The sequence below is a fragment of the Myiozetetes cayanensis genome, unplaced genomic scaffold (genome assembly GCF_022539395.1).
Source record: "Myiozetetes cayanensis isolate MyiCay16 unplaced genomic scaffold, myiCay2020 scf15, whole genome shotgun sequence".
Classification (NCBI taxonomy): Eukaryota; Metazoa; Chordata; class Aves; order Passeriformes; family Tyrannidae; genus Myiozetetes; species Myiozetetes cayanensis.
The window spans coordinates 4451187-4465087 of NW_026087159.1; the positions used below are offsets into that span (position 1 = coordinate 4451187).

General features: G+C 61.2%; 2 protein-coding genes across 4 annotated transcripts; one reads left to right on the top strand and one right to left on the bottom strand.

Annotated features, from left to right (window-relative positions):
• Window positions 1–745: 745 nt before the first annotated feature.
• Window positions 746–5350, top strand: SRPX2 (sushi repeat containing protein X-linked 2). The gene is given in 11 exon segments (XM_050310478.1): window positions 746–882; window positions 2628–2711; window positions 2798–2989; window positions 3116–3292; window positions 3637–3763; window positions 3848–3885; window positions 3888–3968; window positions 4085–4264; window positions 4393–4526; window positions 4601–4722; window positions 5054–5350. Coding segments are annotated over 11 exon segments (1386 nt in total). The 5' UTR covers window positions 746–812; the 3' UTR covers window positions 5235–5350.
• Window positions 5351–6221: 871 nt separating this feature from the next.
• SYTL4 (synaptotagmin like 4) lies at window positions 6222–13644 on the bottom strand. 3 transcript variants are annotated; one of them, XM_050310375.1, is made up of 17 exons: window positions 13607–13644; window positions 12677–12828; window positions 12329–12544; window positions 11679–11788; window positions 11405–11519; window positions 11135–11242; window positions 10738–10852; window positions 10541–10631; window positions 10248–10351; window positions 10066–10152; window positions 9556–9734; window positions 9262–9364; window positions 8229–8390; window positions 7838–7943; window positions 7350–7449; window positions 6624–6832; window positions 6222–6503 (listed from the first exon to the last, which is right to left on the bottom strand). In XM_050310375.1, the coding sequence occupies exons 2-17, from the start codon at window positions 12784–12786 to the stop codon at window positions 6361–6363; spliced, it is 2058 nt and encodes a 685-aa protein (XP_050166332.1). In that variant the 5' UTR covers window positions 12787–12828; window positions 13607–13644; the 3' UTR covers window positions 6222–6360. The 3 variants fall into 3 exon arrangements, with proteins under 3 accessions (XP_050166332.1, XP_050166333.1, XP_050166335.1); XM_050310376.1 differs by having other exon boundaries at window positions 12677–12809; window positions 13607–13638; XM_050310378.1 differs by lacking the exon at window positions 13607–13644 and having other exon boundaries at window positions 12677–12938.
• Window positions 13645–13901: the final 257 nt, after the last annotated feature.

The following is a 13901-nucleotide window of genomic DNA, read 5'->3' on the forward strand; positions in this document are numbered from 1 at the left end:
ACACATAATTAGCCCATTGAGGCAGTACGTCCTCCCCCCTCACCACCCCACGCCAGTGCTCCTACCTGTCTGTGCCAGGCTCATCCCTCGTTTTTCCTTACTCAGTCCCGTGTTCCAGAGCCCAAATCCCAGTTGGCTCCAGCTCCGCTCCGACCCCCAACCCCGGAGGATGTGGAACGGTGGGTCCTATCGAAGGCAATTTGTTACCTCTGTCTCGCGAGGGCTGAACTTCAGCTGGAAAACAGACCCCAGCTGGGAGTGCTTGCCTCATGAGCAGTTTCAGAGCCCGCCGTCTGCAGCAGAGTTTCCCCCTCCCTCCTGGAAAGAGGTGGGAAAAGGGTCCTGGCTCCTGCGGTTTTGTACTTGTGTGTCCCCCACCCCCCCCCCACACACACACACTTTCCCAGAGCCCGGCAGGGCTGACAGAGGCTCGGCTTGGCTCTCTCTTGTGTTTAAACAGACTCCTGGCTCTTCTGCTTGCAAAGAAAAACCTCTTACAACTTTTTAAAGCCTCGGAAAAGCAGGAGGAGCATTAGAAAACAGGCGATCCTAGGACTTGTAATTTTTTACAATCTCATCATTTTGGGCCTGACTCACGGCTTTTGAATGTTTGGGACGGGCAGCCAAGGGGGAAAGTAAGTTTGCTCAGCACCAGCAGCACGTCCAGGCAGGAGAGACAGGCGTCTGTGCGGTGACCAAGCGACGCAGGGGGCCGTCGTCCTGCTTCCAGCCCCTCTCCATCCTCGTCAGGGCTCGCGGCTGCCCCTGGACCCAGCACGGCAGGTGGGCTGCCCGAACCCCCGACCCCCAGCATGGCGCAGGAGGCGGCCCCCGTCCTGCTGGTTGTCCTTGCCAGGCTGGTGTCATCCACGTGGCACGAAGGTGAGTGTGGGCACAGCGGGGCTCCCGGGCATGGCAGCCTGCAGGGTCTCTCTCGCGTCGGGGGCTCGTGCTGGGGGCGGAGGGAGCGTGCCTGGAGCAATGCCGGGAGAGCATCTGTGCCTGGGGGTACTGGGTGCTTACAGGGGTGCGCTGAGGGGTGCAAGGAGGAACAAAGTGGGTGCTGGGAGGCATCCAGAGAGGAGCAGAAAACCAGCCTCTCCATCACACCCTTGCTTGCAGGAGCACAGCTTCTCCTTTACTCTCTGCTCCCACGGGAGCCATCGGCCAGCAGATGTTTGCCTGGAAGGAGCACTCAGTCCCAACCGCCCCACGGCTGGGCAGCTGTTTCAAGGATTGCAAGCCTTGTTTGGGGCAGTTTCCTCCTTCCCTGCTTTCATCCCCTCTCCTGGCCATGGTGCCAGCACACCTGGTTGGGGATGCTCCTGCCCGGTGCAGCTGGGGCTGTGAGCTGACCACATGCGAGAAGGAAAAGGTAATGCCTCCATAAAAATGGCACATTTGCCTGTGGGGACACAGTGCACGCCGCCCCCAGGGCCCCGGTGGAGAGCTCGGCGTATGCCCCTGGGAAACAACCCTTCTCACCAGGTCACCAACACATCCCCACGGCTAGCCCCGTGGGTACCATCCCTGTGCTCACCCCCTGCTCCTCCACTCTCCAGGGCACCATCGCAGTGTGGAAAAGGCATCAGGACAAAAGGCTTGTGAACAGTGAGTGGGCGACTTGTGAGAAGCAGTGGAGAGTCACTCTGTAGTAAAGTTCGCGTCTGAAAGATTTGTAATGGAGCTTCTTCCCCGTGACGGCAGGGCTGCTGCTTGGATTGGTCCCGGCGGATATCCCCTTCCCAAAACACAAAACGGGGAGAAAGAGGAGATGATTGGGTGCAGCCACAGCGGGGCTGCCGCTTCTCCTGGGGTTCTTTCGAGGCTGAGCATCCCCGCCATGCCAGAGGGGGAGCGTGGTGGGGTGGGCTGGCGGAGAGGAGGGGGCAGCGCTGGCGGGGGCCAGAGGAAACGCGGCGGAAACGTGAGCTCAGTGCTCGGGAATGCCGCGGCCGGCCGAGGCGCCGAGGGGCCGCGGGGAAGGAAGTCAGCCCTCTCCCCCTGAACGGTTCTCTCCCCACTGGCGGGTCCCTTGCCCATGAAGACACAGTGTGGGCTAGAGGGTGGCCCGCAAGGATGGCGCAAGGCTGTCTTCATCCCCTCTGGGGGGCCCCTCTGCGCAGCGTGGATGGCTTGGGGCCAGCAGCTCCGGCCAAGCTTCTCCAGTAGCTTCATCCTTCCTTGAAGCACAGACAAGGGATTGCATCCCCTCCAGCCCCCTGGAGGGGGCTGGGCAGCGTGCTTCTCATCCCTCGTTTGACCAGGGGATGGGCAGGAGAGAACAGCTTTCTTCCTTCCCTTGGGATACCCCGTGGCAGGAACGGTGCCATGGGAGCGTGTGGAAGGACTTCCCAGCAGCACGAAGCTGGGGGTCGGTGCCAGCCCACTCCGTGCCAGCACCCGTTTCCTGCCATAACCACAGTTGCTTCTGCCACTGTTTAGTCTGTGGCTGGTGCCAGCACAAACCATGTCACTGGGGACTGTGCTCTCAGTCAGCCTGGCTTAACCCTTGACAGCAGCCCCAAGGATACAGGACAGGGTCTGCCGGGAGATGGGATTGTTTGTTGGGGATGCTTTGCAGCCATGAACCACCCCACAGCCCCCATCTCTTTCCTCCTCCCTAGGGTCTGGCTATTACACGGAGAGTCACACCAATGAGGTGTATGCAGAAGAAACCCCCGCTGAACCTGCCCTGGATTACCGTCGAGGTAACAGCACCCAACCAGTCCTTTGGGTCCTCATGGGGAAACTGAGGCACAGTGGGAGTCTCCCTCACCTTCCTCCTCTCCCACAGTGCCCCAGTGGTGCGCCACACTCAACATCCACCGTGGAGATGCCACCTGCTACTCACCCCGGGGCAGCTCCTACCGCAGCAGCCTGGGGACACGCTGCGAGCTGAGCTGCACCCGTGGGTACCGGCTGGTGGGTTCCAGTGTGGTCCAGTGCCTGCACAACCGCCACTGGTCCGGGATGGCGTACTGCCGACGTGAGTGTGCCCAGCTCTTGCCTTGCCAGAGCCTCCACGGGCTCCCCCAGAGGCCAGTCCTGGATGCTCTGCCCACTCACATGGCTGGCTGCCACTTCCTTCCCCTCTTTGCTCTCTCCATTCCAGAAATCCGGTGCCACGTGCTGCCAGCAGTGCTGCGGGGCTCCTACGTGTGCTCAGCTGGAGTGCAGATGGATTCCCGCTGTGACTACACCTGCCTGCCTGGCTACCAGCTGGAGGGCGACCGGAGCCGCATCTGCATGGAGGATGGGCGCTGGAGTGGGACCGAGCCAATCTGTGTAGGTAAATTTTCAACCCAAGATTCTGGGGCACACCTCCGTCCCTGGGGTGTCTGCAGGTGTCACCCCACATCCAAAATGGGTATTGCCAGGTGCTAGCTCTTACACCTCCCCATCATGGGACCGCTGGTCCCTCTGCTCCTCATGGTGCCATTAGCCCCAAAGTGCAGGCACCAGCCCAGGACTGGGGCACCCAGCACTGGCTTTACAGCAGTTCCCAATGGCTCCAGGGCACCTGGCTATGTGCAGCATCCCTGTGGTGGTTCAGTGCTGGGGTTGGTGCCCGAGTCTTATAGCCCAGCTCCAGCATCCACAGGTTCCCCAACACCCTATCCTCCCTGTGGGCAGACCTGGAGCCTCCCAAGATCCGCTGTCCGGACTCCCGGGAGCGGATAGCCGAGCCAGGCAAGCTGACTGCGACTGTCTACTGGGACCCTCCTCGCGTGAAGGACTCTGCTGACGGTGTCATCAAGAGGTGAGGGTGGAGGTGCCGCAGGCACTGCCAGCAAGGGCTGGAGGCTATGGGGCCCTGATGGAGAAACCCGTCTGCTGGGTTCAGGGTGATGCTGCGGGGCCCAGAGCCAGGCTCTGAATTCCCGAAGGAGAGCATGTGATCCGCTACACCGCCCACGACCAGGCGTACAACCGAGCCAGCTGCAAGTTCAGTGTCCGTGTCCAAGGCAAGTGGGCTACCCTGGGGCTCCCAGCTGTCTCTCCCATGGCTCCAGGCTCCACACGCCACGGCTGGGGCTGTGCTCCATCACCCCCAGCCCTCACCCAGCTCCCCTCTTCGCAGTGAGGCGCTGCCCTGTTCTGAAGCCTCCGCAGAACGGGTACATCTCCTGCACCTCCGACGGCAACAACTACGGTGCCACCTGCGAGTACCTGTGTGATGGGGGCTATGAACGCCAGGGCACCTCTCTGCGGGTCTGCCAGTCCACCCAGCAGTGGACGGGCTCCCAGCCCCTCTGCACACGTAAGTGGTGTGGGAAGGGCAGGACTTGCCCATGGTGATGCCTGGCAGTTCAAGAAGATGCTGCCCAGCAGGGCAAAGGGGTGATGGGGGGCACAATGGCACCTCCCCACACCCTTGTCTTGCGACAGCCATGCAGATCAACACTGCTGTGAACTCAGCCGCCAGCCTGCTGGATCAGTTCAATGAGAAACGCCGCCTCTTTGTCATCTCGGCCCCTGACCCCTCTAACCGCTACTACAAGATGCAGATCTCCATGCTGCAGGTGAGGAGAACCTCCTGCTGCTCCCCTCCCTACCTCCACCTCCATCACACCCTCACTGCCCCCCTCCTCCACAGCAAGCCACCTGTGGGCTGGACCTGCGCCATGTCACCATCATTGAGCTGGTGGGGCAGCCCCCACACGAGGTGGGACGCATCCGGGAGCACCAGCTGTCCCTTGGCATCATCCAGGAGCTCAGGTAGGGCAGATGGGAGGCTCTCCTGCAGAGCCAGGTGCCTGTGCAAGGGGACCGGGGATGGGGACACCTCTGGGGATGGGGACACCTCCGGGGATGGCAGAGCATGAGGTTGCAGTTGGATTCATGGATAGTCCCTTCCTCCTGCACCGGAGGGATTTATGCAATGGGAGGACCCCCCAGCAAGTCTGAATGCAGCATCACCAGAGCCCCACACTGCTCACAGCCCCAAGGAAGAAGTGGGAGCCCCCAGTTCAGGAGGACCTGAAGTGGGCAGGCTCAGCCCTCAGTGTAACCCCTCAGCCCTGAGTGGTGACCCCTCCTGCGCCCCCAGGCAGTTCCTGCACCTCACCCGCTCCCACTTCAACGCGGTGCTGTTGGACAAGGCGGGCACTGACCGCGAGCGCTACATCGCCCCCGTCAGCCCCGACGAGCTCTTCGTCTTCATCGACACGTACCTGCTGGGCGAGCGGGAGGCGGCTCGGCGGGCACAGAGCGGGGACCCCTGCGAGTGAGACAGCACCAGGGAGAACCCCCCCCGCTCCACTGCCCTCAGAGGATGGACACCTTCCTTTCTGCTTTTCTAGTCGCCCACCATAGAGGAGAAACAGGGTGCCAAGGACCCCCAGGGAAGGGGAGCCCCTCTCTGACTGTTCTGGCATAGGGAGGTGAATAGGGATGAGGACAGGGGCCGTGTGCCAGCAGCGTCCCCACTGCCCAGCAGCCAGGAGCTCTCTGGCTGAGGAGTGGGATGGCTCAGCTTGGCCAGGACCATTGCAGGAGACACTGGAGCGCTCCTGCTCAAATCCCAGGACAGGGGGAAGATGTAGAGCCAGAGCAGAGAGCAGGCAGGGCAGCACTGCAACAGCCTCTAACACAGCAGCTTTAGCCTCCCCATGGCCACCCTCACCCTGTGCACAACCCTCCCATCCAGAAAGCCCTTATTAAAAGCAAATGGCCCCACATTCAGCAGAGCCTGTGGCAGCCAGCCAGGAATGCAGCCCATCCCGAGGGCTCGCCCTCCCCCCTGCCACTTGCTTCCCCCTTCCACCACCCACAGGGCACCCTTCCTGGGAACTACTTTGGCAGTAGAATATTAACTTGAAATAAATAAATTTGTATAAAAAGTCTATGCTGGCAGATGTGTTGCTGAGAGGCCTGGAAAACAAATGTTTCCTGGGGTCCCTGACCCCTGGCCCCCCAAGCTGATCCCACATGGTTCTATCCTGGTCCCTGCAGCCAGGGCTGGGGCTGGGGCTGGGCTGTGCACAGCGAGGTGGGTGGAGAGGACAGGGAGGGAGCAGACTGTGAAACAGGAAGGGTGGGAGGAAGAAGAATGGAAAGAAATAGAAACCCAATGACATTTCAAAGCATTTTGCCTGGGGGGGGAAAGGGAGGGTCCACAAGGACTTTAGTTCAGCCTGAAATCTGGTGCTAGGCTTATGACAAAAGGAAAAGCCTTCAAATGAAGCTAGGCCAAGAAGACTTTCTGCCCAAGCCTGTTTAGAGAAGGTCATGTTTATTAAAGAAAAAAAAATAATGATACAACCCACGTTTGGCAGCCCTACCAAGCCCTGCAGAGAGTGTGGCTCCGGAGCAGTGGTGCCAGCCCTCAGTTGAATCCTGTGCTGGTGCCACAGCCTATGGCCTCAGCTTGGCCATGGTGGAGCGGAGCTGGAGCGTCCCCTCTGCCCACGAGCCTGGATACTGGCACATCTTCTGCCACAGGTTCAGCTCCTCGCCCATGGAGTCCATCCAGTCCACAGCCTGCCCGTTGCTCATGCCTGGGAGAAGGGATGGAAGTGGGCAGAAGTCACTGCCAGAGCAGGTTCCTGCTCACAGTGCAGCAGCCCCAAGAAAGGCTGCTTGTCCCCAGGGTCTGATGGGACCACAGGGCTCCTCACCATTGCCCACCCCCAGACGGACACCCCCAAGGAAGTCGTTGCTGGACAGTGGCTCCCGGTCCCAGACTGTCAGCTCCAGGCAGATGTGTTGCAGGTCCTCGGGGTTGACACCGTTGTAGACAAAGGTGTGGTTGTAATGAGGGTTCAGGGTCTTCTTCACCACAGGTGTCTTCCTCTTGGAGGCTTTGTTTTTGTGTGGTAGGAGGTAGCTGGGGGAAGCAATCCCTTGGGTTAGCAGCACATGGGTAACTGCCTTCTGCTCTGGAGCACCTCAGCACCCCAGGACCTGGCCTGGAGCTGCTCTTTCCACCTTTCCTGACGTGGCTCAGGAAGGACTATGACACCCTGAAAGGGGTGGTCTCTCCCTGCCTCCTGAAAAGTCACTCAGCAGACTGGAAGTGGTCTGGGGAGGGCAAAGACTGGAGCCTCCTCGCCCCTAGTCATGCTGCCCCATAGCATGGTGACCTTTGGGAAGATGATTGGATGGCAACTGGAGCCCTGCCCTGCACAGAGCCTTCCACCACAACCTCTCAACTAGCCAAAATCCAGGAGAGCACCTGCTACCAGGAGCACCTTGTCTCTGGTCAGATGGTGACTCGGTACTGACACAGGCAGGGCAGGGCAGCTAATGGAGAGACCCTGCTGCCAGGAGCCCACAACAGCATTGGAAATATAGCCAGGGAGGACAGTGCCTTCATTGCTCGCCCACCCAGGACCCTCACTCACCCCTTGACAAAACTGTCTGAGGTCCCCCCAGATTTGGCAGCTGTGAGGTTCTTGGCTTCTTTGATCCAGACCTGGATCTCACCACCTTCCCCTGTTTTGCCTGGAAAAAACCCAACACACCAATTAATCAACTTCAATTTCCACCACCACAAAAACTTCTGGAAAGCTTCTGCTGAACACCCTTCATCCCAGGGGCAGGGATGAGGCTGGGATGCCATTTCCTCTTGCCTTCTCCCGTACTGGCCGTGCCTGCTGAGGTGAAGGTGGACAATTGCTTCATGCAGATCCAGCCTGGTCCAGCCCCAAGGAAGCACTGGCATGGCTCAGCCAGCCTGAGGACAGCCAGGTCTGCCCTGACCCAGAGCAGCCTTGCAGGTGTTGGAGAAGGCTGCAGTGACACCACCCAAGAAGCCCAAGCAGAGCCAGATCGTGTGGCCACAAGCAGATCCTGCAAGGCTACACAGACAACCTGGAGCTGCAGCACTCACCTTTCCTGCCATTCCCAGCCCCAGGGTGCTTGACAGATGGGATGTACTTCATGGAGACAACCAACTCTCCCTTGTACTGGTGGAGACCAGCAGCATCTGCCCCAGCCTGCAAAGGACATGAGACTTACCAAACACTGCAGAGAGGCCACGGCAGACAGGATAGAGGGCTTGGCTTCTCCTAGATGTGGCTGAGCCGGCTCAAGTGCCTGCAAACCCTCCCCAGCATCACCGGATCACCCCAGCTCCTTTGGGAGCTTATTTAGGCTCAACCACCTGAGGAAGAGGTGGGAAGCGAGGCTCGAGGCCCTTTTTTATGATAGCACTGCTGTCTGCTTCTGGGCTGTTCACTTCTCCAAAGATTTGATACGGCACGAGCCTTTTGACAGCTCACCTTGCCATGCAGGGGCAGGAACTCCTCCAGGTGGCTGTCAAAGTTCCAGGCATCCAGTGGGACCTCCGCCTCCCCCAGGAACGTGTTGCGGCCAAAGCGATCGTGGTGCCACACCGAGAACTGCAGTGTCCTCGTGAGCAGGAGGGACTTGCTAATCTCGTACTAGGGAGGAAGACGGGAAGACCCCTGGTGAGCAACCAGCAGCAGGCAGGGACAGGCTTGGCAAACACCATCAGCCACAGCTCTTGATCAGGAGAGGAAAAAGGTTTGAGGAGCAACGGATGTGCACAGAAGTCTGTTCTTCTTTCCATGCCTGCTGAAATCTCAGAGTCCTGGAGCAGTGGTGCAGGAGCCAACGCTCTCCAGACAGATAGACCTCAGAGCCAGGATTCATGGCATCTGTCCACCCGTCCCACAGCAAGCAGAGCTCTGCCAGCCCACAGAGCCTCGGGGGGCAGAGCATAAGACCTTAGTAAACCTCTCTGTGAGAGCCTAAAAACCAAACCACAGCTCCCACTTCCTCCTGTCCAAGTGAGCCTGGCCTCAGCAAGGCACTGCCAGGCTTGGGGACAGAGTCAGCCAGTCGCACCACCCTAAAGTGGCTGCAGCAGGACAGTGAAAAGTTGTTCTGCCCTGGGGCCCAGAGCTGCCTTATTTCTGCCTCTGCAGCTGTGCTGCCCTCCCACCAACATAACCTGTTTCCAGTGGCCTGGAAGCCCTTGCCACGGAAGGAAATACCCAGAGTAAGCAGGATGCCCCTGGGGAATGCCAGAGGAACCAGGGACATGTCCTGTGACTGTTTACATCTGCAGCTGTGCCTCCACTCCACCAGGGCACCGGGATTTGACATCACGGACAGACCAGAGCAGTGACCCAGTCTGGGATTAAGTCTTTCCAGCTTTCAGGACGCAGTCTCTGGGCACAGGTTCTCTGTAGATTCTCTGCCTCAGGGTTAGGAGCCCAACCCACCATTGGCTTGTTCCAGCAGCATCCCCTGGACTGAGTACCTGCACCCCAATCCATCCCTGCTCACCTTTAGCAGCTCATTGTACAGGGGGTTGATGGTGTTGCGTTTGATTGTTGTCTTGCGTTTCCCCTGCCGGGATTTGTCAGGCAGGAGATAGGTCTTCACATACCTGCAGGGAGGAGCAGGCAGCACTTCACCAAGGTCTCCCCACAGTTAACCCCCCCCGAGCTCCCCAGGGCAACCCCAGACTCCTTGCCTTGCCAAGACCCCCCACTTACAGCTCCCATCTCTGGCAGACACCCCACAACCCAGGTGGGCACCACCAGTGGTGCCAGCAGCCACCACTCCCCCAGCTCTCACGGGTTGGAGCGCTTCCTGCCCTCGTCCCCATAGGCCAGCTGGCGACACTCCTTCACGTGGATGAACAAGGTCTGTGTCTTCTGCTCGTAGCTCAGGGAGAAGGAGATGCCTCCAGTGACTGCCACGCTGCCAAAGTCGCCGGCCTCGCTGTAAATGCTGACCATGCTCCCCAGCGTGCTCTGGAAGACATGGCGGGGCTGAGCTGGCACAGCATCACTTGGTGGCCCCTCTTCATCCCCAGCAAGGCTACCTCATGTGCCTCCTCCACACAGCCTCTCTCACCCTCTGTGGCTGGGGATGGCCACTGAGTGACTCCCACCCCCATGGAGGTTCCCCAGAAGAGAGATGGGTCTCTGCATTTCAATTCCCTTCAAGGGAAAGAAACCGCCATGCCTCACGTTTTTGCCTCTGCACCACCCTGCCTTTATCCCACCTAACCCACTGGCACAGCCTTTCTCCATCATTCCTCTCTGCAGCAGAGCAGAGCACAGCCACACCACGGGGACTCACCGAGGAGGTGCCGCTGCGCATGCTGCCCCGGGCCACCCGCTGCCGATGGATCTCCACCAGGTTATCAATGTCCTCCTCCTCCTCCTCCTGCAAGGAGGGAGACAAGCCAACTGTGTGTGGAGCAGCAGGGCACAGCTGGCTGGATATCCGGCTCCTCCACCACAGCACTCCGAGGGTCTCACCAGCTCCGTGTTGAGGCCAGGGACCGACTTGCTCCTGTCCCCCAAAGATCCACCATCCCCCATGAAGTCCTCGGGACGCAGGTCGATCACCGACTTGGTGTAGTCTGCATGAGAGGTGGTGAGCAGGAGGCAACAGCACGGAGCAAGACTAGCAGAGCCCTGCTGTTCTCTCAAGCAAGGGACTGCCCCACCCTCTCCCACCTGCACCAAAAGCCCACCTCAGCCCAAGGAGAAGCAGCTGCCCACCCTGGCCATGTCAGCACCCAAACCCCCTGCACCCCTGCAGCTCTCACCTGCAGGCCTCACCACCCGCCGGGGGTTCTTCTTGAATATCGTTTCATGCTCATCCACCAAGGCGCTGCTGCGGGTCCCTGCAGTGGCATCCTGGGGAGGAGAGTTCCCTCAGAGCAGGGCAGGGCTGGGCACCCCACGGGACTCCCAGCCCCATGCCCCAGGACAGGGCTGGGCCTGCTGGAGCAGCGTCACGCACCCGTCCGTCAGAGTACGTGTTTTTGGAGCGGAGAGGGAGGGTCAGGCTGGAGGCAGCAGGTCCTGCCGGTGCAGCAACCTGTTTTCCAGGGATGGTTCTCTCCAGGGAGTTACTTCTGCAGAGGACACAGAAAGATCTGTCCCAGGCCACGAGCCCAGCTGGGAGAGCAAGTACTGGCTGGAAAGTATCATCTCCTCACAGGCTCCCTGGAGGCACATAAGCTCCCTATAGCACACCAGCCTGGGAGCAGAGGACATGCCTGCCCAGGGACAAGTTTCAGCCTAGCCAGAGGAGCTAGCTCCCCCTCACTAGACCAAGAAAAACACACTTCAGATGAAAGTCCTCATCCTTTGCCAGCCAGTCTTGCCAAGGACAACCCACCTGAGGAGACCCTCACCTGCCCCCCCCATCACCAGGACTAGATCTGTAGCCATCCAGGCTCATGTTTTCCATGGACTCTGTGTCACTTTTGCCATCCCGAGGGTCTGAGGCATCTGGAAACAAACTGCAGACAAACAAAACCACAGGTATGTCCTGTTTGGCAAGGAGGTTGGTCTGAGAGAGCTTCTGCGCCATCAATAATCCAAGCGGGGTGGCAGCATCGCTCCCATCCCCGCAGCAGATGAGGGCTGGTGCCTGGAGCAGGGGGGACAGCAGGGATTCTTACCTGGACCCCTCTCGGGGTGCAGGGGGGCTTGGCTGCCGAGCTGCAGAGGAACTTTTGGGCTCACCAAGCTGAGCTTTCTGGAGGAGGGTTTGTCCCACAGTCTCTCTTTTGCTGGCTGGAAGGAGAGAGGCATCAGGAGGACCCCTGCTCCAAGCCCATTGCCTGAAGCAGGAGCTGCTCCCATCCAACTCCACACTGTTCAAACACACTGGGGAAAGGGGGAGCATCCCAGGTGGCTGGGCTGTGGGAGGAGGCATTGCTGTGGCACCCCTACCTGCCGGCCTGTGCCGCAGTGACAGCCGCACCATGTCACTGCCCAGGTGGTTGGCGAAGCGGTTGACCCTCTGGTCATAGAACCAGTCACCCGTTGTCTTCTTCAGCTCACTGCAGGGCAGGGAGGTGGCGAGGGGCAGTCAGGGGAAGTGTGGGGCTGATCCTTGCACCCCAACCCACCCTTGGTGCTCCCACCACCCAAGGAGAACACAGGCACAATGGGCATGACTGGCAGGCGACTGGGCAGAGACAATTCACTGGGCACTTGATGGGCTCAGCTACATCCCCAGCAATTATGGGAACACGATAGGTTTTACAGGACAAGGGAGGCCAAGAAGGAGGAAACCTGGGATGCTTGAAACAGAAGCTGTGCAAGAGGCACAGGGGGAGGCTAGAATCAAATAAAAGGGAGGAAAGGAGCAAGGAGGGCATGGAGGAGACACAAGATTGGGGTGTGATTCAATTCACCGTCACCCAACCATGGGAACCCCCTCCAGGAGCAACAGCAGAGCCAGCTGTCCTGCAGTGAAGAGGACCAGTGGCTAGGCTAGCAAAGGCCAGCCATGGGGCATCTAGCTGGGGAGACTGGGAAAAGGAAGGGAACAGGAAGCACACGCAGAAGGTCTCTGCCACTTGTCCCCAGGTACTCACGCCTCTTTGGTGCACACTTTGCAGCGCCAGGAGCTGTTGGGGCTGTAGGAACGGCAGTCCCGACACACCAAGTGGTTGCAGCCCCGGCACGTGTTGGCCTTGGGGCTGACACGGCCCAGGCTCTGCTGGCAGCGGGCGCAGGTCCGCTCGCTGTAGCGCTGGCTGCCCCGCTTGGCTCCCTTGCGCCGTATCTCCAGCAGCTCATTCTTCAGGCGCCTGCTCAGACGCGACACCGGGAGCTGTCAGAGCCGTCCCGGGGAACCCCCATCACCAGCACTCTCACTCCTCCACCCACTTCCAGAGCAAAGCAGGGAACCAGGTACTGCCCAGTCCCAGACGCGTCCACACCTGATCCTCCTCTCCTCTGCTTTACGGAGCTCCTCATCGCGCTGCAAGACTTGCAGGATCAATTCTCTCTCCACGTCCGACAGGAAGGACAGATCCACGGCTTCCGACATCGCTGCACCCGGGATCGCTGGCCCTGGCCAGATGTGTCCGTGCTAGGAACATGCCACCGGCTGAGCGCGGCGGCTCCCGCCCCGCGAGGTGCTCCGTGCCCGCTCCCGGGGCTGGACCGGATCGCGGCACCCAGGACAGCGGTCCGCCCGCCGCCTCCGCCGCCCTGCCCCGGGCTGGGCTCGGGCTGCCTGCCAGCCCCGCCGCCCCGGTGACCTCAGCCGGCTCCGTGGGACTGCGCTGACGCCCAGCACCCGCGGGCAGCCCCGGCAGGAAGGAGCCGCCCCGGGCTGCCGCTCCCACGAACGCAGCGGGGCCCGGAGCTGCCCGAGCCCCGCGGAGCCGCCGGGAGCGGACACGCTCCAGGAGCCACGGCGGGGGCAGGATCCAGTCCGGAGGCGCCGGCACCGGGACCCGGGTGGCCGCGGCCGCTCCAGCCCCGAAGGAGCCGGGGCGCCTACTCGGGGGCCTGCAGCTCAGCCCGTTGCCCACTTGGGACTGCCGGCACCGCCGGGACGGAGCTTCCCGTCCCCGCAGCCGCGCCCCGGGGAACAGGAGGCGGTGGGACGGACCCCGGGCTCCTCTCTCGGGGGGCGTCCGGGGCCGCCGGCACCGCGCTCGCAGCGGGGCCACCAGGGCAGGGACCGACCCCGCTCCGGGACACCGCGGCTCGACACCCCAACCATAGAGGGACCCCCGGCATCCCCGGACACCTCCCCCAACCGAGGGATCCCCGGTGTCCCCCGTCCGCGGAGGAACCCCCTGGACCTCCCGACCCCCCTTCAGCGGAGGGACCCCCGGTCCCCACGACCCTCCCGGTACCTGCCACGGCTCCGGCCGGCGCCTCCCGGAGCGGGAAGGTGGGGCCGGGGGGGTGGTAGAGGGCGGCACCGGAGCCTTAAAGGAGCAGCGCCCGCTGCACCTGCGACACCGACGGGGCGGCCCGTGCGGGGGGCGGTGCCCGCGACCTCCAACCCTTTCCCCGCTTGAGCTGCGGCCCCTGCACCGCGGGACACTTTTCTCCCGTACGCCTGGGCAGGGCCCGGTGCCCCACGGCCCTGGCTGGGAGCGCAGCTGATCGCGAAAAGCACAGAGCCCACCGCCACCAGAACTGCGG